Here is a 26,725-nt window from a genome sequence, read left to right as displayed (position 1 = left end):
TAATGTAACCATTATATATCAGATTAGAGAAGAAATAAAGAGTATTGGCAATAATTTCAGGTTATTATAATAATCTGAATAAATATACATTAGTGCTGTCAAATGATTAATTGCGATTAATCGCATCCAAAATAAAAGTTTTCGTTTACATGATTAATGTACACAGTACACACACATATATATTATGTATATATAAACCCATCGCTTCATCACAATCTCACCTTCCAGTTAGGCTCATCAACCATAGATCCTTCAAAAACAGCCAGAAACCTTGGAGTTGTGATTGATGATAAACTGAATTTCTCAGACCACATTGCTAAAACTGCCCGGTCCTGCAGATTTGCTTTATACAATATTAAGAAGATCAGGCCCTTTCTCTTGGAACATGCAACACAACTCCTTGTTCAGGCTCTTGCTAATGGCACACAATGCCGTATATATGGGCATTAGTCATTTTTAAAAGGATTGGAAAAATCCTACCGCCTTCATCTTCTCTCTGAACTCGTAGTCTACTATCTCTTCAATGTCTAGTGCAGGAGGCTGAAGGATGCACACTTGAAGAAATAGTCCCTCAGAAAAGAAGTGTGGCTCAACACCACCATGGATGAAGCAGACGGCAATCATTCATCCGACCTGCTCGTACATACCATTGTATAAAGCTGCAACACAAACACAAATATATATATTTGGTGAGGGAGGAGGGCGCACTAACAAGACTGCAGCCAGTGGAGATCAGGGCACAGCACATACTCACTGAAGAGCTCATTTGAAAAAACAGATCACTCATTTTTAACAGTTTTTTCATTGTGCATTCCAGTTCATCTGAATCAAACTGCAGTTGGGTTATTTTGAGTAAGTAAAAAAACTAACAATGAAAACATGATAACATAATAAAAAACATGATTTTTGAACATTTTAAAAACAGAATTGTCTTTTTGCAAATAAACTCTTCATATATATATACAGTTCATTATATGAAATTTTTATTATTATTATTTAATTACTCTGCTTTTTTCTGTTCAAGAACACATTGTTTGGACCGAGGAGACCAAATCTTGTAGCTGCACAGATGTAAATAAATGAAATAAGTTATGTTGTTCTTGTACTATCTTCAGGTATGTAGGATTTTAATCATTTTCAAATCATTGCATTTGTTAGTTTTTTTTGTAAATATGAGTGTATAATATTATGAAATATACTAATAATTTACTTTTCTTTGAAACAGTGTTTAAACAATAGATGGAGAACTGTTAGTGTACACCTGACCCAGGACATTTATAGGATGTTATTCCTTGATAATAAAAGCATAACAAGGCCCAAAACATGAAGAAAATATCTGTAAATAAAGTCTGTGACACACTAGTTAGTAGAACGTTATGTCAAATTTGCTCTAATGTTCTATTTTATTTTTACTGTATGTTTACAGTGAAGTAGTGACTGCTGTGTTAGCACTAACTTTAGATTATGAGCTGGTATTTTATTCAGTACAGTAGCTGATATGTTTAAATAAGTACTTTCTGATTTTTGTTGTCTAAGAGTTTTTCAAATTTGACAGAAAAAAATATCAGCAGCATGAGTGAATAAGATATTTAATCATGCCGAAAATAAAATGCTTGAAATTCTAGATATGTAGTGTGTGTGTGTGTGTGTGTGTGTGTGTGTGTGTAAATACATGCATATATGTATATAAAATGAACTGGTCCAGATGCAGAAAAACGGATCCGGCCTGTTGTGCCAAAAGACACCGGCCCGAGTCCGTTCCGCGGATCTGTTTTGCTATCTGGGGTGACTTTCCAAATAAGGGAAAAAAAGTAAATACATAAATAACAAGAGATTGATTAGTCATAAGAGCGAAAGATGTCAGATTTGTGGTCACCCCCTCGTAAACACTTACGCAGTAGCGTTGACTAGTTTTATGTAATTTAATGCTAAGGTAAGAAAACACAAAGTATAGTGTTGTAAATGTACATTAATTTAAAAAATAAAAATATAAGTTTTTTAGATTTACCATGCTAATAATAATTATCATATGCATATAATAGACATCAGTGTGTAAACGGGACTTTTATTTTGGTATGGCGATGTGACGCCATAAAGCCGCGCCCCTTCTAGCTCTAACCCCGCCCCCTGCGTCTGTTGTGATTCGGCTGAAGAAAGGTCTGTGGGTTTTAATTCAATGCAAACTGTTCTTTCAATTTACACGCTTTACAGTCTATAAATGTATTTAGTGTAATTAATGTGAGTAAAGCGCATCCTCGTTTTAATAACAGAAAAGGTGCGTCTCGTTTCTCTCCAGATATCGTGAAAAAGTACATCGTTAAAGTTCTGGAAAGAATCCGAATCATCTAAACCGAGTCATTCGTAAATGATTCAGTGATTCGAATCAGCGCAGCACTAAAAGAGAACTTCTACAAAGGTTTTCACGAGTGTAATCTATTTAATATTATGTACAAATAACTGATTACCAAATATAAATAATTAATACCTAATATAAACTTTTTTTTGTATAATTCTGTGTATATTTTAATCAGATCATTTAGTGCAGGGGTGTTCAAACTCGGTCCTGGAGGGCCTCAACACACCTGCCTGGAAGTTTCTAGTGTCCCTAGTAAGACCTTGATTAGCTGCTTCAGGTGTGTTTTTAATTAGGGTTAGAGCTAAACTCTGACTGACTCCCTCAGTAGTGCGCTGACTACTGAACTAGTGTGCTGACTACTGAACTAGTGTGCTGACTACTTAACTAGTGTGCTGACTCCCTCACTAGTGTGCTGACTACTGAAGTAGGGAGCAGACTGAGATACACTGAGATACGCATTTATTTGTTTTTTATTATTAATTGAATAATTTACTTTCTGTTAACTATTTTCTTCTTAAACAGGGCAAAGTGTCCAGACACACAGAAAAACTCCTGAATAAGTGACTGAGATCCACGAGACACTGTTATAAAGATGGAGTTTATTAAAGATGTCAAACATGAAGATACTGAGAAACAAACAGGTCGGTTTCATTCTCAAACTCTGAACTCACTCATTTGATCCTTATTATAATGTCCAGCTCTACAGAAATGAATGAGGTTAATGAAGAATATCACATGAGTGCAGTAATTAAAGCGGTTTGTTGACAGACAAACCATTAATTTCTCGCACTTAATTATGCAAAGCTTGAAATGTGAGTGATTTCGTTTGGCTTCTGCATGCTGTCTACATTTGTTCATTTAAAGGTATTTGTTGAGCAAATTAAACAGCCAGCGGACACTAAGGCTATTAATCTAGATACACATGAAAAACGCTCTCCATCCACACTAGTGTTTTCAAGCATTTTCCAAAAGTTTCTCATCCACGCTGAAACATCCCACTCACTTCCTGTTGTATTTCCACTGGCCTATCAAGGAAAAATGCAAAAAGCTGCTTTAAATGACAGGATCAGAATCAAGCAAGGTGTTTTTATAATCATTGGAAAAAATTCAACTAAGATTCTTTTAATTGCACAGCTGCTGGTTTGAGGGCCGTATGCAACTTGCGCATGAGGAGCACTGGCGCTGATGTGTTCTCTTTAGTTTCAGATTGAATCTAGCTAATGCTGTGGCCAGTAACTGTTTATTCCCAGTGCAGTTAGTCCTCCAGAATAAGATGATGCAGACACTCGCTGCTTTTCCATTACAGAAATGCAATATTTTGTAAATGTCGATTAAAAAAAATCTATTGTGACAGCATTTCCATCAACTGTTTGTTTTTTAAATCGCAACTTTTATTTTTTTCCGGTAGTCTTAGTACACGATGTAAATACAGAAGAGTCAAGCTTTAAATAGGAAAATTATCGATCACCCATTTTTGATGACCAAATGCTAATGGTCTAATCCGATTCAATGATCTATGTTAAGCTAAAAGTGCTACCGCCAGACCCGGAGATCAGCTAAATGGATTCAAAAACGGTAAAACTCAACTGTTTAACTGTAAGGTGTAAAATCAGCCTATTTCCTTTAATAAAGTAGGACGTTCCGGTTTGGGATCAGCGATTATCTTAATTGCAAAACATTTGAAATAATTTTGGTTTATTTTTATTTATCGTTTTTGTTTGTTTTAATAGCAATATTTGCCAACAATGCATCGATGATTCGGCTATGCAGGTCACGTTGGCCTAAAACACGGCTGGTATACGTTGTCGTTATGCAAATGTTGGGGGTGTAAACATTAATGATCCTGACTGTGTTCTGTTCTGATTTGCCTCTTTTTCAGTGGTATTTTTCACGCACAACATTTACATAAGGAGGAAATAATGGTGTTTGAGGCTCATTTCCAAGTACACAACTGTTATTATTAGACTATGCCAAGATAAATACAGTTTTCCATTCTATGGCACCTTAAAGAGTAACGTCATGTGAACACAGTAGCAACTGAATGCTACACCAGATAGTTGTGCAATGTAAAAACAACGGTGATCTGAAGACTTTGAACAGCGTGCAGTGTGAACTCCGCATTAGAAAGTCAGCAAAAGATAAATGGCATCTGTTTTGTTTTAGGTGTGTGTGAATACAGATGTAAAATCATGGTAAGTACATCGGTCACCTTTCGTCTTTATTGCCTCTTGCTGCTTCTGTCCCATTACTTTAATTGATGGTCATTGTTCATGCTAATCAGTCTCTGTTGTAATGTCTGAAGGTGTGATCTTCCCTGATCTCTGTGATAATGAGTGTTATAGTTATGCTGATTGGATTAGAGCTGCTGAAAATCTGGGTCAATTCCAGTAACTGCTTACATCCTTTGCATACTTAATCTTATAATGACGCCCTCCTGAAATCTGTATAAATCTTCAGTGATTCAGTGCTTTAGTCAGTCTTGATGACTGCATCTCAATCAAGAACCTGCTGAAGATTCACTCAGTCTCCTGATCTTCAATTCTGAGATTACTACAGACGTAACTGGATATTGCAGGTATTTTGTCTCAAATGTAATGCAATGTAAGGGTAACAGGTCAGTTTAGCTCAAAGGGAATCATTTATGATTTTATAGGGAATTTGAACAGAATCACTGTTTCACGGCTGATCACGGAGTCGGCCAGCGATTCATTGAACGAGCTATATAACATCAATCCAAAATCCAAAATTGCAGGAAAGGGAGTTTCCCGAGGTTGCTGATTGGCTGACAGTTCAGTGGTTGCTCGTAGTGATGTATTGGGAAGCTAATGGTTGGGCGTTGGCTGACGAATGGATTCAGAGTCCGTTGCTAGTTGAAGTTTGCAGTTGGAGCTGAACTTTTTTGCAAACTTAACTTTTGAACACGAAACTCAACGGAAAGAAAAGAAACTAAAGTAAAAGAATAAAATGTAACGAGACTAGGTGGTTTTTCTTCTCATCGTGGTGTCAAGTAGCAGCTGGCATGTAGGCCAGAGCATGCTCAAAGAGCGCTAAAAAGCAGCATCAAAACACAATGGCAAAAAAGAGAAGAGAAGAAGAGAGGTTTGATGGTCTCCCGAGTTTTTAAACTCTGCTTTTGGATACCTCCCAATGGGTGTTTTGACCAACTAGATATTATCTTAGCTCGTTTCTCCTCCCAATACATAACTCATGTATCAGTCACATGGTCCGAATTTTCTCACTCTTGTGGAATATAATTTATATAACAAAACTATGATACATTTGACAAAGAATTGATTGGAAGAAACGTTTAAAGCATGATTTTTCAAACTCATATACACCAAACACGCATAGGAATCCTTCAGCTATTCAGTAGTTGTTAAAAAAAGACATGCCTGATAGTCAATTGTGTGGGTTATATACAGTACAGTGCATGATATGGAGTTATGCATATAAATGATTAACTGCTCAAGTCTTTTAAAGATGATTTTAGGTGCATATGGAAAAGACAGGGTCTGTGTAGTTCTGTGTAGAACATAAGGACATGTTCCATGGACAAAGGAATTTCAGTCTGGTCTGTGGCTGTAGTCTGTAGCTCGTAATTTCTATCACAGATTCACATGTGACGGTCACGTGTGAAGGTGCATCTCTTTGACCAATAATCTTGATTACTTGCCCAAATTTGAAAAATCTCCTTCCTGAGTTGTAATTATCAATCAGTGTTCCTTTTGTTTCTAATGTTGCAAGTTGTTCTGTGAAAGAGGCTTGTTGGTTAGGCTTTCTTCAGACGGGTTGGTGCTAGGGATCTGATTTATGACGTCCTGTTGCCTTGGGGCCTCTCTGTGGAATTTGCTCTTTTGGTGGGTGTAACACCAATCTGATCGATTCTTCGATTCTTAAATGGTCTGATTCGCTCTGATATCCTACACAGAACTATAACTTCACTAGTACTGTACTTTTTAATACCCTGTGAAGGATATACTTCTACAGTTTAAGTGTTTCTAATAATGGGGGCAGTCGTGGCCTAATGGATAGAGAGTTGGATTTATAACCTGAAGGTCGTGGGTTTGAGTCTCAAGTCTGCCCACTGCTCCGGGTGTACAGTTGTGGTCAGAATTATTGGAACCCTTGGTAAATATGATCAAAGAAGACTGTGAAAATTAACCTGCTTTGTTAATCCTTTTGATCTTTTATTTAAAAAAATCACAAAAAGCTAACCTTTCATTGGATAATAAGAATTTAAAATGGGGGGAAATATCATTATGAAATAAATGTTTTTCTCAAACACACGTTGGACACAATTATTGGCACCTTTTTATTCAATACTTTTTGAAACCTCCATTTGTCAGTTTAACAGCTCTAAATCTTCTCCTATAATGCCTGATGAGGTTAGAGAACACCTGACAAGAGATCAGAGACCATTCCTTCATCCAGAATCACTCCAGATCCTTCAGATTCACAGCTCCATGACGGTGCTTCTTCTCTTCAGTTCACCTCACTCATTTTCTACAGGGTTCAGGTCAGAGGACTGGAATGGCCAGCAGAAGCTTGGTTTTGTGCTCAGTGACCCATTTTTGTGTTGTTTTTGAGGTTTGTGTTTGGATTATTGTACGGTTGGAAGATCCAAACATGGCCCATTATACGATTTCTAACAAGAGTCAGTCACTTATTGATTTTTTATCTGTTGGTATTTGATAGAATCCATGATGCCATGTGTCTGAACAAGATGTCCAGGACCTCCAGCAGAAATATAGGCCCACAACATCACAAATACAGCAGTATATTTCATTGTACACATGGGGTACTTTTTATCCCTGTGTTCACCAAACCCATCTTGAGTGTTTGCTGCTAAAAAGCTCATTTGTTAGTTTCATCTGACCATAGAAGCCAGTCCCATTTGAAGTGCCAGTCCTGTCTGATAACTGAATATGCTGGAGTTTGTTTTTGGATGAGCTAGGAGAATTTTTCTTGAAATCCTCCCAAACAACATGTGGTGATGTAGGGGCTGTTTGACTATTTTTTTTAAGGTTTTCTGACCCCGAGACTCAACTATTTTCTGCAATTCTCCAGCTGTGATCCTTGAAGAGTCTTTAGCCACTCAAACTCTCCTTCTCACCGTGCATTAGGACGATATAGACACACGTCCTCTTCCAGGCAGTTTCATTACATTTTCTGTTGATTGGAAATTCTTAATTATTGCCCTGATGGTGGAAATGGGGATTTTCACTGCTCTAGCTCTTTTCTTAAAGCCACTTCACTAATTTGTGAAGCTCAATTATCTTTTGCTGCACATCAGAAATATATTCTTTGTTTTTTCTCATTGTGATGGATTAATTTGGGAATTTGGGCTTTGTTTTCCCTCCTATTTATATTTCTGTGAAACAGGAAGCCATGGCTGGATAATTTCATGTTCATAATCACCCTAGAGTGCTCAAAATTGTGAATATGAATGGGAGTGTACTTCAGAGATATTTTACTCTTAAGAATTTCTAGGGGTGCCAATAATTGTGTCCAACGTGTGTTTGAGAAAAACATTTATTTCATAATGATATTTCCCCCCATTTTAAATTCTTATTATCCAATGAAAGGTTAGCTTTTTGTGAATTTTTTAAATAAAAGATCAAAAGGATTAACAAAGCAGGTTAATTTTCACAGTCTTCTTTGATCATATTTACCAAGGGTTCCAATAATTCTGACCACAACTGTATATGTTCACTACTGTATGTACACTTGGATGGGTTAAATGCAGAGCACAAATTCCGAGTATGGGTCACCATACTTGGCCACACACCACTTCCCTTTCCCTAAAGTGCTTAATGCATCTTATATATAGAAACAATGATAGATGAGGAGTAAAAGCTGAGTATGCGGCCATATTTTTGCTGGTTGATGAAACCGAACATGTACAGCTTTAATCAGTGAACCATATTTCTTTCTTATGAAATTTTTTTTATATAAAGATACTTGATTTTTAACTGGAAATATCACAAATGCTCTGTAGTGAATTGTGAGCATTTCACACTTCCTTATATAAGACCGAAGATCTGTCTTATTGATGACTTTAGGAATCTGATTAATCTCTTACAGATCCACACGACACACTGTTATAAGAGAGAGGCCGTTCACCTGCAAACAGTGTGGAAAGGGCTTCAGTCGAAAAGCAAACCTTAAATACCACATGGAAATTCACAGTGGAGAGAAGCCGTTTACAAAGATGGTGTTTATTAAAGAGGAGAGTGAAGACCAGAAGACTGAAGAAACATTCAGAGTCAAACATGAAGATACTGAGGAACAAACAGAGATGGAGTTTATTAAAGAGGAGAGAGAAGACATGAAGATTGAAGAAGCATTCAGAGTCAAACATGAAGATACTGAGGAACAAACAGGTTGGTTTCATTCTGAAAGCTAAACTCACTTATCTGATTATTATTCAAATGTCCAGCTCTACAGAAATGAATAATATTTTGAAGAATGTCTTATCAGTCTTGTAAAGTGGTTTTATTTGACATGGAGTGGGTCACCTCGTGAACCAGAGTATGTGAGCGGAGTGGAGCGGAGTGATTTTGACTGGAGCGAGGAGTGGATATTTTAAAAGTCGGAGCGTCGTAGTTTTCACTCGCTCCAAGAGCACTCCACCACCGCTCCATCACGAGTACAATTCATGCCAATGACCCGTAATATAACTGCATATTCACATTTAAGCATATATTTAGCTAGCTTGATTAGAGAAGGATCGCTCAACTCAGAAAGAATGTGAATGCTATGATGACTGCAATGGACATGAGCGGGAAGTTATAGTTCTCAAAGAATTTGTATCCAGTTTCGATTGAGCAGAAATCTGTAAGAAATGCATCGATCTGCGACGGAAATTTAGTTATTTTCATCGCAAACAAAATTTGCACCACAAAAAGCAGCAATTATACCTTTTAATGCAGACAACCATGTTATTAGCTCATGTGGTGGGAAAAGTTTGCACACTAGTGTTCCAATAAGCTACTTTGAAACTCGCCTGTTATTTTATTTATTTTAATATACGTTATGAACAGAACTATGATATTTCAAACATACTGAAATACTTTAGCTGAGAAGGTGGAGCGGTGTTTCTGATATCAGTGAGCATGGAGTGGAATGAGAGCGGGAAATGGTGAATCCGGAGCGGAGTGATTAAGGCCAAAGTATACTACTTTTTTACGCGTATGTTAGCATACACAGATGTTCTCAACACATACGCTTTGCGCCAAATTGCAATACGCAACGAGACCAGTGTTTGCGCAATCTCTTGCCACGAGTTAAAACCCACATAAATATCTTTGTGTTCTTTCATGCTACACTTGTAGAAATGAGGATATTTTCTAACGTATTCACACAATCTCTCGTCTATGTAGGCCTCTATTGTGGCTGTAGCTAAAGCACATTCTGGTTTGTTCTGTTTACGCACCCCTATGGCAGTGTTGCCACCTTGCGGATAAACTAATTACTGCGAGAGAGTTAAATGCGTATGTGTGACCTGCGCGTATTAAGTACATGCAGTTACAAAGATTCGGCGTTGCACGTACGGTCCACACGTACTATTCTGATAATGAAATTTGTGTCACGCACACTGTACTCTGTCCCTCGCGTACGCTTAAAAAGTGAAGTATACTTTGGCCTTTAAATGCTCGGAGCACGGAGGGAAATTGTTACCGCTCCACTCCGCTCACATACTCTGATGTGGACAGACATGTTGAGATCACATGACCCATTACCTTGAAATTGAGCAGTAAAACATACGCAACTAAGATTATACAATTGCTCTTTTTTTATCATCATCATCACTTTGAATAATGGGAAGGGGTTTTGAGATTACATTTAACACCTTTAATAGTGTAGTGTGTGTGTATAAGATCTACATGCTGCTGGTTTTGATGTTTGTTCTTTGTGCCATTTAAAAATGATATTAATTTGTATTTGTCTGTTTTTGCATTAGACCTGAAGACACTGAAAGAGGAGAGTCAAGAATTCAATGAAGAAAATAACATTCAGCATGAGAAATATGATTTCATGACTGGAGAAAAATCATTTAGTTGCTCACAGACTGAAAAGACTTCAGAAAAAAGAGCTCAAAAGACAGCAAACAGAAGTTATTTCACCTGCCAACAGTGTGGGAAAAGTTTCAACAGAAAAGAAAACCTTAAAGTCCACATGAGAGTTCACACTGGAGAAAAGCCTTACACTTGCCAACAGTGTGGAAAGAGTTTCATTAGAAAAGGAAACCTTGATTACCATCTGAGAGTTCACACTGGAGAAAAGCCTTACACTTGCCAACAGTGTGGAAGGAGTTTCATTAGAAAAGGAAACCTTGATTACCATCTGAGAGTTCACACTGGAGAAAGCCCTTTCACCTGCCAACAGTGTGGAAGGAGTTTCACTCAAAAAGGAAACCTTAAAAGTCACATGAGAGTTCATACTGGAGAGAAACCTTACGCATGCTCTCAATGTGAAAAGAGTTTTACTCATAAACAACACCTCATTGACCACATGAGAATTCACACCGGAGAGAGGCCGTTCACCTGCAAACAGTGTGGAAAGGGCTTCATTCGAAAAGCAAACCTTACAAACCACATGGAAATTCACAGTGGAGAGAAACCGTTTACAAAGATGGTGTTTATTAAAGAGGAGAGTGAAGACCAGAAGACTGAAGAAACGTTCAGAGTCAAACATGAAGATACTGAGGAACAAACAGGTTGGTTTCATTCTGAAAGCTAAACTCACTTATCTGATTATTATTAAAATGTCCAGCTCTACAGAAATTGATAATATTTTTGAAGAACGTCTTATCAGTCTTGTAATTAAAGTGGTTTTATTTGAGAGCAGGTTGGTTTCACTCTGAAAGCTGAACTCACTTATCTGATTATTATTAAAATGTCCAGCTCTACAGAAATGAATAATATTTTTTAAAAGTCTGAGCGTCGTAGTTTTCACTCGCTCCAAGAGCACTCCACCACTGCTCCATCACGAGTACAATTCATGCCAACGACCCGTAATATAACTACATATTCACATTTAAGCATATATTTAGCTAGCTTGATTAGAGAAGGATCGCTCAACTCAGAAAGAATGTGAAGGCTATGATGACTGCAATGGACATGAGCGGGAAGTTATAGTTCTCAAAGAATTTGTATCCAGTTTCGAATGAGCAGAAATCTGTAAGAAATGCATCGATCCGTGATGAAAATGTAGTGTTATTTTCATCACAAACAAAATATACAAACAATTATACCTTTTAAAGCTGACAACCATGTTATTAGCTCATGTGGTGGGAAAAGTTTGCACACTAGTGTTACAATAAGCTACTTTGAAACTCTCCTGTTATTTTATTTTAATATACGTTATGAACGGAACTATGATTTCAAACATACTGAAATACTTTAGTCGCGAAGGCGGAGCAGTGTTTCTGATATCAGTGAGCATGGAGTGGAACGAGAGCGGGAAATGGTGAATACGGAGTGGAGTGATTATTAAGTCAAGTCACCTTTATTTACAGTCAGGTCCATAAATATTGGGACATCGACACAATTCTAACATTTTTTGGCTCTATACACCACCACAATGGATTTCAAATGAAACGAACAAGATGACCTTTAACTGCAGACTGTCAGCTTTAATTTGAGGGTATTTACATCCAAATCAGGTGAACGGTGTAGGAATTACAACAGTTTGCATATGTGCCTCCCACTTGTTAAGGGACCAAAAGTAATGGGACAGAATAATAATCATAAATCAAACTTTCACTTTTTAATACTTGGTTGCAAATCCTTTGCAGTCAATTACAGCCTGAAGTCTGGAACGCATAGACATCACCAGACGCTGGGTTTCATCCCTGGTGATGCTCTGCCAGGCCTCTACTGCAACCGTCTTCAGTTCCTGCTTGTTCTTGGGGCATTTTCCCTTCAGTTTTGTCTTCAGCAAGTGAAATGCATGCTCAATCGGATTCAGGTCAGGTGATTGACTTGGCCATTGCATAACAGTCCACTTCTTTCCCTTCAAAAACTCTTTGGTTGCTTTTGCAGTATGCTTTGGGTCATTGTCCATCTGCACTGTGAAGCGCCGTCCAGTGAGTTCTGAAGCATTTGGCTGAATATGAGCAGATAATATTGCCCGAAACACTTCAGAATTCATCCTGCTGCTTTTGTCAGCAGTCACATCATCAATAAATACAAGAGAACCAGTTCCACTGGCAGCCATACATGCCCAGGCCATGACACTACCACCACCATGCTTCACTGATGAGGTGGTATGCTTAGGATCATGAGCAGTTCCTTTCCTTCTCCATACTCTTCTCTTCCCATCACTCTGGTACAAGTTGATCTTGGTCTCATCTGTCCATAGGATGTTGTTCCAGAACTGTGAAGGCTTTTTTAGATGTCGTTTGGCAAACTCTAATCTGGCCTTCCTGTTTTTGAGGCTCACCAATGGTTTACATCTTGTGGTGAACCCTCTGTATTCACTCTGGTGAAGTCTTCTCTTGATTGTTGACTTTGACACACATACACCTACCTCCTGGAGAGTGTTCTTGATCTGGCCAACTGTTGTGAAGGGTGTTTTCTTCACCAGGGAAAGAATTCTTCGGTCATCCACCACAGTTGTTTTCCGTGGTCTTCCGGGTCTTTTGGTGTTGCTGAGCTCACCGGTGCGTTCCTTCTTTTTAAGAATGTTCCAAACAGTTGTTTTGGCCACACCTAATGTTTTTGCTATCTCTCTGATGGGGTTGTTTTGTTTTTTCAGCCTAATGATGGCTTGCTTCACTGATAGTGACAGCTCTTTGGATCTCATCTTGACAGTTGACAGCAACAGATTCCAAATGCAAATAGCACACTTGAAATGAACTCTGGACCTTTTATCTGCTCATTGTAATTGGGATAATGAGGGAATAACACACCTGGCCATGGAACAGCTGAGAAGCCAATTGTCCCATTACTTTTGGTCCCTTAACAAGTGGGAGGCACATATGCAAACTGTTGTAATTCCTACACCGTTCATCTGATTTGGATGTAAATACCCTCAAATTAAAGCTGACAGTCTGCAGTTAAAGTACATCTTGTTCGTTTCATTTGAAATCCATTGTGGTGGTGTATAGAGTCAAAAATGTTAGAATTGTGTCAATGCCCCAATATTTATGGACCTGACTGTATATAGCGCTTTTAACAATACAGATTGTGTCAAAGCACTTAACAGTATCAAATTGGAGGATAGAGTGTCAGTAATGTATAAAAATTAGATTAAACACTAAATTTTCAGTTAAGGCATTTCATTATTGAATTCAGAGATGTCATTGTCTAGCTCAGTTTAGTTTAAATAGTATCTGCGAAATGAAATTGATGATAATCACTAGAAATTAAGGCCAAAGTATACTTCTTTTTTACGCATATGTTAGCATACACAGATGTTCAACGCATACGCTTTGCGCCAAATTGCAATACCTCTCCTGGCCTAACGGGACCAGTGTTTGTGCAGTCTCTCGCCATGAGTTAAAACCCACATAAATATCTTTGTGTTCTTTCATGCTACACTTGTAGAAATGAGGATATTTTCTAACGTATTCACACAATCTCTCGTCTATGTAGGCCTCTATTGTGGCTGTAGCTAAAGCACATTCTGGTTTGTTCTGTTTATGCACCCCTATGGCAGTGTTGCCACCTTGCGGATAAACTAATTACTGCGAGAGAGTTAAATGCGTATGTGTGACTTGCGTGTACTAAGTACATGCGTTTACAAAAATTTGGCGGTGCACGTACAGTCCACACGTACTATTCTGATAATGAAATTTGTGTCACGCACACTGTACTCTGTCCCTCGCGTACGCTTAAAAAGTGAAGTATACTTTGGCCTTTAAATGCTCGGAGCACGGAGGGAAATTGTTACCGCTCCACTCCGCTCACATACTCTGATGTGGACAGACATGTTGAGATCACATGACCCATTACCTTGAAATTGAGCAGTAAAACATACGCAACTAAGATTATACAATTGCTCTTTTTTTATCATCATCATCACTTTGAATAATGGGAAGAGGTTTTGAGATTACATTTAACACCTTTAATAGCGTAGTGTGTGTATAAGATGTACGTTGCTGGTTTTGATGTTTGTTCTTAGTGTCATTTAAAAATGATATTAATTTGGATTTGTCTCTCTTGCATTAGACCTGAAGACACTGAAAGAGGAGAGTCAAGAACTCAATGAAGAAGAAGATAACATTCAGCATGAGAAATATGATTTCATGACTGGAGAAAAATCATTTAGTTGCTCACAGACTGAAAAGACTTCACAAAAAAGAGCTCAAAAGACAGCAAACAGAAGTTATTTCACCTGCCAACAGTGTGGGAAAAGTTTCATTCAAAAAGGAAACCTTAAAGTCCACATGAGAGTTCACACTGGAGAAAAGCCTTACACTTGCCAACAGTGTGGAAAGAGTTTCACTCAAAAAGCAAACCTTAAAATCCACGTGAGACTTCATACTGGAGAGAAACCTTACGCATGCTCTCAATGTGAAAAGTGTTTTACTCATAAACAATACCTCATTGAGCACATGAGAATTCACACCGGAGAGAGGCCGTTCACCTGCAAACTGTGTGGAAAGGGCTTCACTCAAAAAGCAAACCATAAAATCCACATGAGAGTTCATACTGGAGAGAATCCTTACGCATGCTCTCAATGTGAAAGGTGTTTTACTCATAAACAATACCTCATTGAGCACATGAGAATTCACACCGGAGAGAGGCCGTTCACCTGCAAACTGTGTGGAAAGGGCTTCATTCGAAAAGCAAACCTTGAATACCACATGAAAAGTCACAGTGGAGAGAAACCTTTCATATGTTCTCAATGTCCAAGGAGTTTCTCACGTAAACATGACCTCAATGTCCACATAAGAATTCATACTGGAGAGAAACCTTTCACCTGCCAACAATGTGGAAAGAGTTTCTCTAATAAAGGAAACCTTAAAAAACACATGAAGATTCACACCGAAGAGAAGCCGTTTACATGTAATCAGAGTTTCGAACATTAAAGTAGCTCTTTTTCATTTTCCATCAGTCTTAGTACACACTGTAACTACAGAAGCATCAAGCTTTAAATAGGAAAATTATCTAAACTCTTTGGTCATTTTTGAGCGAGATGCTAATGGTCTAATCAGATTCAATGATCTATGCTAAGCTAAGATAAAAGTGCTACCGCCAGACCCGGAGATCGGCTGAATGGATTCAAAAACGGTAAAACTCAACCGCTTAACTCTAGGGAAGTTATAAAATGAGCCTATTTCCAAAATAAAAGTGGAGTGTTCCTTTAATGAACTGATTCCAATAGGGTCATTTAGATGAGCTGAGAGAGTGAATGGCTGTGGCGAGCGAGTGCTCCATGAGAAAAATATATAATGTTGACATGTTTAGAAGTATATTGTATGATTTGTGTTTGTGCCACTATTACATGGGTGGTAAAATCAAGTTTGATGTTCACCTTCATTATATTAACATGCACGTGTGATTGTCGAAACTGATCACGAATGTGTTGTTGGCAGAATAAATCTCTACACAAAACAGAGACTGGTGTCCATTGCAGTTTCTACACGACACAATGCAGAGGCAATCCTCTTACACTTGTCATGTGTGCTTTAATAAAAACAAAGGGAAGTGTTAAAATGTGCCATATAATGTTGTTGAATTAAATTCAGAAACTGCAAGTTGTTACAACTTAAAAACCAAAAGCTGTTTATTCAGCATAATTAAGCCTCACCTCCATTAACATCCATTCAAACTAAACGGCCTCTAATCTCCTTCCCTGCATATCTCCAAAGCGGCAGCAATAGACATTGCGCATTCCTCTACTTACAAACAAGGCACAGCACATCCAGGTTCAACGTCTCCTGCATCAGAAGCATCGCACGCATGCGTCGTGATACTCTTCCGTGTCAGTCAACGCATGTTCACTAGAGAACCACGACTAGGGAATATGATATGTCGTGGCCACAAGATACAAAGTCTATGTTGAGGGAACAACATCCTTTTCTCATGGCCACGACGACTTATGATGAGGCAACGACATCTGGTTCTCGTGGCCACGAGTTTAATGTTAAAAGGACCGACCATCATTATGCGTGTATTGTATTGCATTGAATGGGCTCTTCATTTTACATCAGTAATAACTTACTGTATTTGTTAAGTTCCCAAATTTGTTTATTTGCTTTTTGCCCAAGTCACCTGATTGGAACATTGTTGATGTTTACAGGACTTTATTCATGATCTGATAAGCCATGGAACAGCATGATCTTTTGGATTTTTTCAGGGAACGCAACACTATGTTTACATGGACATCGATACTCCGATTTTAATACGATCAAGACAATACTCATGTAAACAGATTTTTGATTACCTTAATCCGGCTAAAATCATAATCGAAGTAAACAAATCGAATTAAGATATTCCTATTTTAATCGCATTATTGAAGTGCAGTACAGACATGTAAACACCTTGATCAAACTATTACCAAGCAGGGTTGAGCCTGGTCAGTACCTGGATGGGAGACCTCCTGGGAAAACTAGGATGCTGCTGGAAGAGGTGTTAGTGAGGCCAGCAGGGGGTGCTCACCCTGCAGTCTGGGTGGGTCCTAACGCCCCAGTATAGTGATGGGGACACTAGACTGTAAAAAGCACCGTCCTTCGGATGAGACGTTAAACTGAGGTCGTGACTCTCTGTGGTCATTAAAAATCCCAGGATGTCCTTCGAAAAAGATTAGGGGTGTTACCCCGGCGTCCTGGCCAAATTTGCCCATTGACCTCTGACCATCAAAAGTGCAATATAAATGTAACAAATTATTATTATATAATATATAAATGATAAAGAATAATATATTGTGTAAATATGTTACGACTTCCTATTTTTGGCTGTTGTTATTGTTGTTATTAGTGTATAGGGAAATAAGGAAGTCAACACAAAGAATAAATTAATAAAATAATTAAAGATGTTTTTAGAATCTGCGAGGCTGTCTGGTACTTAAATGATGAGATGTGTGAAGTAATGAATCAAACAGAAACCAAAAATGCTTTATCAGAAAACTTTACTGAGGAATTATGTCCATCAAAACAAACACTCAGTTGCTTTTTATATTTCCATTGATGACGGTAACGTCAAAGAGGAAAAGAAGTGATATTTACTAATTATATACATTGAAAGAAAACTCAACAGTGTGAGACGTGAGCGGAGCTGAAAGCAAAGAAATTAATAAAACAAAACACAGGAACTCCAACCAATTCAATGCTAATCTAAACAAAGAAAAAGAAAACAAATCTTCAGCATAAATGCCAACTAACTACTCTCACTAACAAAACATGAATACAAACAGTAGCTTCCGCTCCTACCCTAGTGTTTTTATACAAGCGATACTCTACATGTTGCATAGCACTATGAGTCCAGAAATAAATCCAGTCATCAACTCTTGACGAGAGAGTGGGACTCGAATCACAGCACAATCAGGCAATTAGCCAGAGTCAAATCAAAGTTGAGCGAATACAACGTGTAGAGAATAGAGAGTGATCAGAAATAACTCAAAGTAAGCCACAAATCATAATTACAATAAAACTCGAAAAATTATGGACAGTGTGACAAACAAGCGAGAGCAATCAACAAAGGAAAACGCGCTCTCCCGTCACTTACGTCACTTCTGAGTCCTTATGAGGATGCTTGATTGGTTCAGAGATGGTTGTTGTCATCACGTTGACAGGGAAGATCGATCGAGCTGATGTCCAATCACAGGATCTGAAAGTGGTGGCAGTCACTTTGATACATGAGTTAAAGGGATATCCATCCATCCATCTATCAAGTTGCCTGAGCTGCAGTGGCTCGTAGCTCCGATCTCATCATGCGGAGTGAATGGCCACGGCCGATGGCAAGTTTCCATTGACTGAGGAGGGAGGAGATGGAGCCATCCCCAATCTGTTGGACCCCTAAGGCACCATAGGCAGGAGTATGACTTGCAAGCTGGGCCACATGTCCGAACAAACTTCTACCTCTTTCATCAGACATATAATTTGATCATCCATGTACCAGCTAATGTCTTCTTGTGGACTCGTCCAGTAGAACTTGTTTGTCCCATTCTTATGCATGCTTTTCACTCTTACATCTTCTTCAACCTCCAGGATGATTCCTGGGTAGGGTTCACCATCTAGTTAACAATGCACCACTGCCCAAAGTTTGGTTTTCAATCAAATATACCTACAAACTGTCAGGAAGAAAAAGCTCAGATGAGAACACAAAACACTCTCGTTATCTGTAAGTGTTTGGGTTTCATTACATTTCCTCCCATTATATTCCCATGTTCACACAAAATGGGACCCCAGTTATTACTCTCCACACCCATATTTTATTACCTATTTGAATCCAACCTAGAATCATTGCTTACATACTGTTTTCATTTTTATCACTGCTCTTCACTATTACATATTACCATTAATGCTCCATCTTGAAGTACTTTTGCACATTTGACCTGCTTGTTTCAACTCACTTATTAATGCAATTACACTTTTTACACCACACCCCTCTTTAAATCACACTATAATTTTTGATTCCTCCCCTTTTCTATTTATTGATTCTTTTTCACTATCACCAGCATTGCTTACTAAGTCGTCTTCTTTATAATTTTTCCCTTTGGTAGTTTTCTCTAGACTTAGTTACATTTATGTAAATTGAGCAAACATATTTTATTTATTTGATCACAAGATGTGAAAGATCCCAAGCATTTACCCTCTCCTCGTCTATTTGTGATTACGGGGAAGTCGTGGCCTAATGGTTAGAGAGTCGGACTTGTAATCCAAAGGTTGCAGGTTTGAGTCTCGGGCCGGCAGGGATTGTAGGTGGGGGGAGTGAATGTCCAGCGCTCTCTCCACCCTCAATACCACGACTGAGGTGCCCTTGAGCAAGGCACCGAACCCACAACTGCTCCCCGGGCGCCACAGCATAAATGGCTGCCCATTTATGCTGGGTGTGTGTTCACGGTGTGTGTGTGTGTTCAGTGCTGTGTGTGTGCACGTTGGATGGGTTAAATGCAGAGCACAAATTCCGAGTATGGGTCACCATACTTGGCAGTATGTCACTTCACTTCAATCAAAACGCATTTTAAACCCAGGTGAAAACAAACCCAAATCCACTGCTCAGTTATTTTGAACTATATCAGTGGTGCTTCTGTGAACCTCAAGATTGTCTTGTTTCTGCAAGTCTTTCCACAGTGATGGCACGGCAAAAGCTTCTCTCTGGTGTTATTACATGGCTCGTGTCACACTGATAGCATAAAAATACTGTTGTCTCATATGTGAAAAACAAACTTTATTTTTGAAACTCTTTCCACAGTGACCACATTTAAACAGCTTTTCTCCAGTGTGAACTCTCATATTCTCTTCCATTTTATTCAGTACTTCACTCTCCTCTTTCAGTTCCTTCAGGTCTAAGGTTAAAAAAGAATAAATAAATGTTAACCCCAGTTTACAAAACAACACAAAAACAACTGACATTAAAACATGTGACGTCTCAAAAACTATCAAACTGGCATTGAAATCCTCCATTAAATTTTTTTTTTAAATAAACAGTTTGACCCAGATCTAATTAATTAGGGGCCAAGAACCATAGGCACCTAATGTAATCATTGGTCTTCTTCTTCTTCTTCTTCCGATCAAACCGATGGCAGCCCACAGAACTGCTTGGAGGAAAGTTGTGAAATCTGGCACACAGATAGAGGAGCACCAAGTGTTCAGATTTTATGATTTTATCAGATATTAGCATAGAAGAAAAACTCAACTTGGTGTGCTTAATGGAAACATGGCACAAACAGTCAGAAGGACTTTTGTTTAATGAAGTTCCACTGGCTATGGATTATTTGATTTCCTGTGACCTGCTTTACTCGCGTGCATCAAATTCCGAGAGAATCTGTGTCAGATGTGAACAAAAGATCGGATTTTTTCTGCCAGTGTAAACGCAGCCTATATCGTCCGAATGCATGGTAAGGAGGAGAGTTTGAGACTCTCCAAGGACCACAGCTGGAGAATTGTAGATAAAGGTTGAGTTTCGGGGTCAGAAAACCTTTAAAAAAAAAAGTCAAACAGTCCCTACATCACCACGTGTTGTTCGGGAGGGTTTCAAGAAAAATTCTCCTAGCTCATCCAAAAACAATCTCCAGCATATTCAGTTATCAGACACGACTGGAACTTCAAATGGGACTGGCTTCTAGGTCAGATGAAACTAAAAAATTAGCTTTTTTAGCAGCAAACACTCAAGATGGGTTTGGTGAACACAGGGATAAAAAGTTCACAATGTGAACAACAGCGCAAAAAAATCGTATTTCAGCAGAAAAGCCGATCTGAGCATTAAGACCTGCAGTGTGAACTAAGTCTAAAGCATTGGTCTCAAACTCAATTCCTGGAGGGCCGCAGCTCTGCACAGTTTAGCTCCAACCAGCTCCAAATCACATCTGCTTGGAAGTTTCTAGTGCTTCTGAAGAGCTTGATTAGCTGGATCAGGTGTGTTTGATTAGGGTTGGAGCTAAACTGTACAGAGCTGTGGCCCTCCAAGAATTGAGTTTGAGACCGGTGATGATCTAAAGCAGAGGTCTTCGACCCTGCTCCTGGGGACCCACTCTCCTGGAAAGTTTATTTCCAACCGGCTTCAGCACACCTGCCTGGAATTTTCAAGCAGTCTTGAGGAGCTTGATTGGCCGCTTCAGGTGTGTTTGATGAGGGTTATAGCTAAACTCTTCAGGATAGTGGGTCCCCAGGAACAGGGTTGAAGACTTCTGATCTAAAGGGTCTGGAGAGATTCTGAATGAAGGAATGGTCTCTGATCTCTTGTCAGGTGTTCCCTAACCTCATCAGGCATTACAGAAGAAAATTTAGAGCTATTAAACTGGCAAATGGAGGTTTCAAAAAGTATTGAATAAAAGGGTGCCGTTAATTTTAGCCAATGTGTATTAGAGAAAAACATTTATTTCATAATGATATTTCCCCCCATTTTAAATTCTTATCATCCAATGAAAAGTTAAATTTTTGTGATTTTTTTAAATAAAAGTTCAAAAGGATTAAAAAGATCAATGAAGATACATTTTCACAGTCTTCTTTGATCATTTTTACCAAGGGTGCCAATAATTCTGACCACAATTGTACGTAACTGCAACGTAATTTGACAACCAAACTAGTTACGCTGTGACGACCGGAAAAGTGAAATTCCTCAGTAGATTTGCATGCCTTCAAAAGGACTAGCCTGTTCTTTTGTTGTTTCTTTAGGATCACCACCCAGTAGGCCTACCTGTAGAAAAAGAGTAGTTTTCTCGCCTGGACAGTTCTACGTCGGAAATATTACATTTCTTTCTTCGCTCTAACAAAATAATATGAATATATACAAAATCATAATATAATTTGAATGTGTACTATTTAAAAAAACAAAATAAATGAACTGGTTTTGCCTGATTTTGAGTATGCGTCCTTCATTCATAAAATATTTAGCATTTATTGGGCCCTGAAAATGACCAACTTTGTACCAGCACACACCGTTGTCACAACATCGTGATTACTAACTGGCAACGTCACGAAGTTACGTTGTAGCAATATATTCGGAATTTCACTTCTCTGGTTGTCGTCACAACAAAACTTTGGCCATCAAATTACATTGCAGTTACGTAACAATCACGTATTATGGATCTCCTGTAAATTGCCACTTAAAGCTCATTTCATTGAAGACATCAGCATAATAAATAAGGTGAAAACAGGAACCATTGACATCAAACATAAAATATCAATAATACAAAAACGCTGTAAATAACTATCGTACAACACCATAGCCTAACAAGTCCATATGAATCTTAGTATAGTTAGATTTTTTTTTTTTTAATAACTAGCCTACATTAACTGGAATAGAGTAATTAGATCATTTACATTTTACAGTTTTTCATGTGCAGAAACTGACAATGATCATACAACAAATAAAGAGCACCAGCAATTTCTTGTCAGACTTCATTAATATTTATGAATATATTAGAAAGTTCCCACGTTCATCAATTACAGGGACAATAAAGTGTTTAGAAGTTCAAGGCCTATTTCAGCTTTAACAAGTAAGCATAATCTGCCTAAGATAAAAAAAAAAATATTTTATTATTATTATTGTTTTTATTTAGGCTATTTCTTATCATTATCACATGTTTTCATTGATCGAATTCCATTCGAGTCTATTTATTTCTATTTATTTATTCGTGCAGATCGGCTTTTTTAAAGGAAAACAAATCAGTGCACCTTATACACGCACTAATTTTCCGTCTTCTCCAAGTAGTTATCGCCGCTTCTCTCCAGTCCAGCGGGTGGTGCTAAAACACAGACGATTGTTTGCCAAACACCATTAAACCTCAGAGGAAGAAGTTCAGTTTCACCGCGCTCTCTGTTGTTCTGTTGTGATGTGATGCTGCCTTAATACAAACTGCTAGAAATGTTGTTTCTGTAAATAGAGAAATACAGTTTTTGAACCAGGTCAGTAATTCTCTGTAATATTCTGATCCTCAGAGTCGTGATTAAGTGTTGAAGCAGGAATATCTGGAGGAGTATCATCTGAAACTGAGATCTGCTGAGAATATGGTGTTTGTTAAAGACGAGAGTGAGGAGAACATGACTGAACCAGAACCTTTGAAAATAAAACATGAGGAACCAGAAACCTGGAGAATAAAACAAGAACCAGAAACCTGGACAATACAACACGAGGATCCAGAACCCTGGAGAATAAAATACGAGGATCCAGAAACCTGGACAATACAACACGAGGATCCAGAACCCTGGAGAATAAAATACCAGGATCCAGAAACCTGGACAATACAACACGAGGATCCAGAAACCTGGACAATACAACACGAGGATCCAGAACCCTGGAGAATAAAACACGAGGATCCAGAACCCTGCAGAATAAAACACGAGGATCCAGAACCCTGGAGAATACAACACGAGGATCCAGAACCCTGGAGAATAAAACACGAGGATCCAGAACCCTGCAGAATAAAACCCGAGGATCCAGAAACCTGGAGAATACAACACGAGGATCCAGAAACCTGGACAATACAACACGAGGATCCAGAAACCTGGACAATACAACACGAGGATCCAGAACCCTGGAGAATAAAACACGAGGATCCAGAACCCTGCAGAATAAAACACGAGGAACCAGAAACCTGCAGAATAAAACACGAGGAACCAGAAACCTGGAGAATAAAACACGAGGAACCAGAACCCTGCAGAATAAAACACGAGGATCCAGAAACCTGGACAATACAACACGAGGATCCAGAAACCTGGAGAATAAAACACGAGGATCCAGAACCCTGCAGAATAAAACACGAGGAACCAGAAACCTGCAGAATAAAACACGAGGAACCAGAACCCTGCAGAATAAAACACGAGGATCCAGAACCCTGCAGAATAAAACACGAGGAACCAGAACCCTGCAGAATAAAACACGAGGATCCAGAACCCTGCAGAATAAAACACGAGGATCCAGAACCCTGCAGAATAAAACACGAGGATCCAGAAACCTGCAGAATAAAACACTATGAACAAGGAGGTTGATGTTTAATTTTCATTCATCTTTGATTACTGTCAATGTTTTATCGTTCTTATGGACATGTAACTAAACCAACACAGAGAAGATCAAATGATTTGACTTCATTTTCGCTGTTTTTGAATCGTAAAACTGTGTTGAACTCAGAGCATGGGACTGAAGATACAAATGAATTTTTTTACATTGTTTGGAGTCAAGTTGCTTGGACTGTGCTTATTTTCAGCCATGTGAATGTTTGCTTGTTCAGTTACATTTCACTGTGGTTCATCAGTAACAGTTTTGCAAACAGACTTTTGCTTTAAGATATAAACCTGACAGCATTGTCACAACATGGAAGTAACCTTGTTTATTCTAATTCCTGATCTGTAATTTTTATAATATGCTATATAATCAGGGCTTGACATTAACTTTTTTGCTCACCGGCCACTGTGGCTAGTGGTTTTGTATTAAAAGCTGCTCCATCTGAAAGCAGGTGATGGAGATTTATTACTAATCACAGAACCGGCTTTACTGGCAAGATGTGCTTGACTGTCGCATTTGATTAATTGTGCAGCCCTAATATGCATGTTAGATAATTGTATAGTTGATCAAACATTTGATAGTTATTCTTCTAGAAACATGGGATTTGTGATTTATGTTGCTTTAAAAATAATACATTTAAGATTTCAGGGAAGTTTCAGGGATGTATTATTATTATTTTTTTAAATGCATCAAAATTAAAAACTAAGAAACCCTGATGAATTATGATGAACCCTGGCCTGAATCTTCATTAATAATGCTGACAGTTCTAAAGATTCAAGCAGATTTAGTTTACTGAAAATAAACCGTTCTTATGTTTATTTCAGAGATGATTGAAGAAAACAAGGAGAATGAAGAACTGAGTGAAGTTGGAGAGAAAAATCATGTCAAAACTGAAGAAAAACCCTCGAGTTGCTCTCAAACCAAACATAAAGATTTAAAGAAAAGAGTCAAGAAATCTTTAATCTGCTCTCGGTGTGGAATGAGTTTGACAAGCAAATATAATTTTGACGTTCACATGAGAGTTCATACTGGAGAGAAACCGTTCACTTGTAATGAATGTGGGAAGAGTTTCACACAATCATCAAACCTTAAGGACCACATGAACATCCACACTGGAGAGAAACCAAACAAGTGTTCATACTGTGACAAGAGATTCAGTCGTCCAAGAGACCTGAAAACACACGAGAGGATCCACACTGGAGAGAAACCGTACACATGTGATCAGTGCGGGAAGAGATTCACACGATCATCACACCTCAAAGAACACATGAACTCCCATACTAGAGAGAAACTGTATGCATGTGATCAGTGCGGGAAGAGTTTCACAATAAAGGGACACCTTACGGCACATATGAGAGTTCATACTGAAGAGAAACCGTACGCATGTGATCAATGTGGGAGAAGTTTCACACAATCATCACATCTTAAGAGACACATGAACATCCACACTAGAGAGAAACTGTACACATGTGATCAATGTGGCAAAATGTTTTTGAGGGCTTCAGTGCTAAAGCAGCACATGAATGTTCATACAAAGGAGAAGCCACATTCATGTTATTTGTGTGGAAAGGGTTTTTTATGTCTACAAAGTTTGAAAGTACATCAGAAAATACATATTGCTGTGAGAGAGCATATGTGCTTTGAGTGTGAAAAGACTTTTACTACAGCGACCTGTTTAAAACGGCACCAGAGGATTCACACTGGAGAAAAACCTTATAAGTGTTCACACTGTGATAAGAGATTCAGTGATTCAACAAATCTGAAAAGACATGAGAGGATCCACACTGGAGAGAAACCATATCACAGACACACACAAAACAATCACAGTATGTAGGTCATCTTCAGATCCAACACTTTCAGATCTGATGTCATGTCCTCACTAAATGTGTGATAATAATTCATCAAGAAATAAAATATCATCTGGATAAATCTGTCATTACAAGTGACATGACAAACAAACATTATCTAAAGTTTTCACAGTGAATAAAATTCATTTCATCTTCAAAACCAGCAGATTCAGATCAACTCAAAGATGGAGTTCCTCCTCCAAGAACAATGTAAAAAGTTGCATATTGTCTTGTAATGCATATGTTTCACTTGTAGCTTGCTTACTCTTTCATGAAGGAAAGTAGAAGCTTTTTACAAACTGTTCTTGTTGGGGAAGATGAAGAAGAGGCTGTAACACTTTTAAGAGAGACTGAGATTTAATATTAATTTTTCCTTCATTGTTTTGAGTTATTCTTCCACGTGAAATGTAATTAGGGAATGCATCTGATATAAGATATACAAGATATACTGTCATGTAGCTTTGCAACTGATCCTTCTGTGCTTGCAGTAGGAATGAATATCTGATCCCAGTATTAAAGGAACACTCCACCTAGAGTTAAACAGTTGAGTTTTACCGTTTTTGAGTCCATTCAAGCCGATCTCCGGGTCTGACGTTGGCATTTTTAGCTTAGCTTGGCATAGATCATTGAATCTGATTAAACCATTAGCATCTCGCTCAAAAATGACCAAAGAGTTTTGATATTTAACCTATTTAAAGCTTGACTCTTCTGTAGTTACAGTGTGTACTATGACTGACGGAAAATGAAAAGTTGTGATTTTCTGAGTCGATATGTCTAGGAACTATACTCTCATTCCGGCGTAATAATCAAGGAACTTTGCTGTCGTACCGTGGGTGCAGCAGGCGCAATGATATTACACAGCACCTGAAATTAGTCAGCTGCTAGCTATATCGGCCTAGAAAATC

The 26,725-nt window shown here is 38.3% G+C and overlaps 1 protein-coding gene and 1 long non-coding RNA gene across 2 annotated transcripts in view; one reads left to right on the top strand and one right to left on the bottom strand.

Moving 5' to 3' along the window:
• The window catches only part of LOC306858963, a 1,377,007-nt gene that overhangs the window by 744,317 nt on the left and 605,965 nt on the right, over positions 1–26,725 (bottom strand). The window lies entirely within an intron of this gene.
• On the top strand, positions 2,136–15,917 carry LOC306859104 (uncharacterized protein). The gene is made up of 4 exons (XM_079399941.1): positions 2,136–2,157; positions 8,441–8,739; positions 10,320–11,075; positions 14,533–15,917. Exons 2-4 carry the CDS (start codon positions 8,532–8,534, stop codon positions 15,393–15,395), a joined length of 1,827 nt encoding a protein of 608 aa, XP_079256067.1. The 5' UTR covers positions 2,136–2,157; positions 8,441–8,531; the 3' UTR covers positions 15,396–15,917.

The sequence above is a fragment of the Barbus barbus genome, assembly GCF_936440315.1.
Source record: "Barbus barbus genome assembly, chromosome: 39".
NCBI lineage: Eukaryota > Metazoa > Chordata > Actinopteri > Cypriniformes > Cyprinidae > Barbus > Barbus barbus.
Note: the sequence above shows the minus strand (reverse complement) of the source record. Positions and strands in the feature narration are given on the sequence as shown.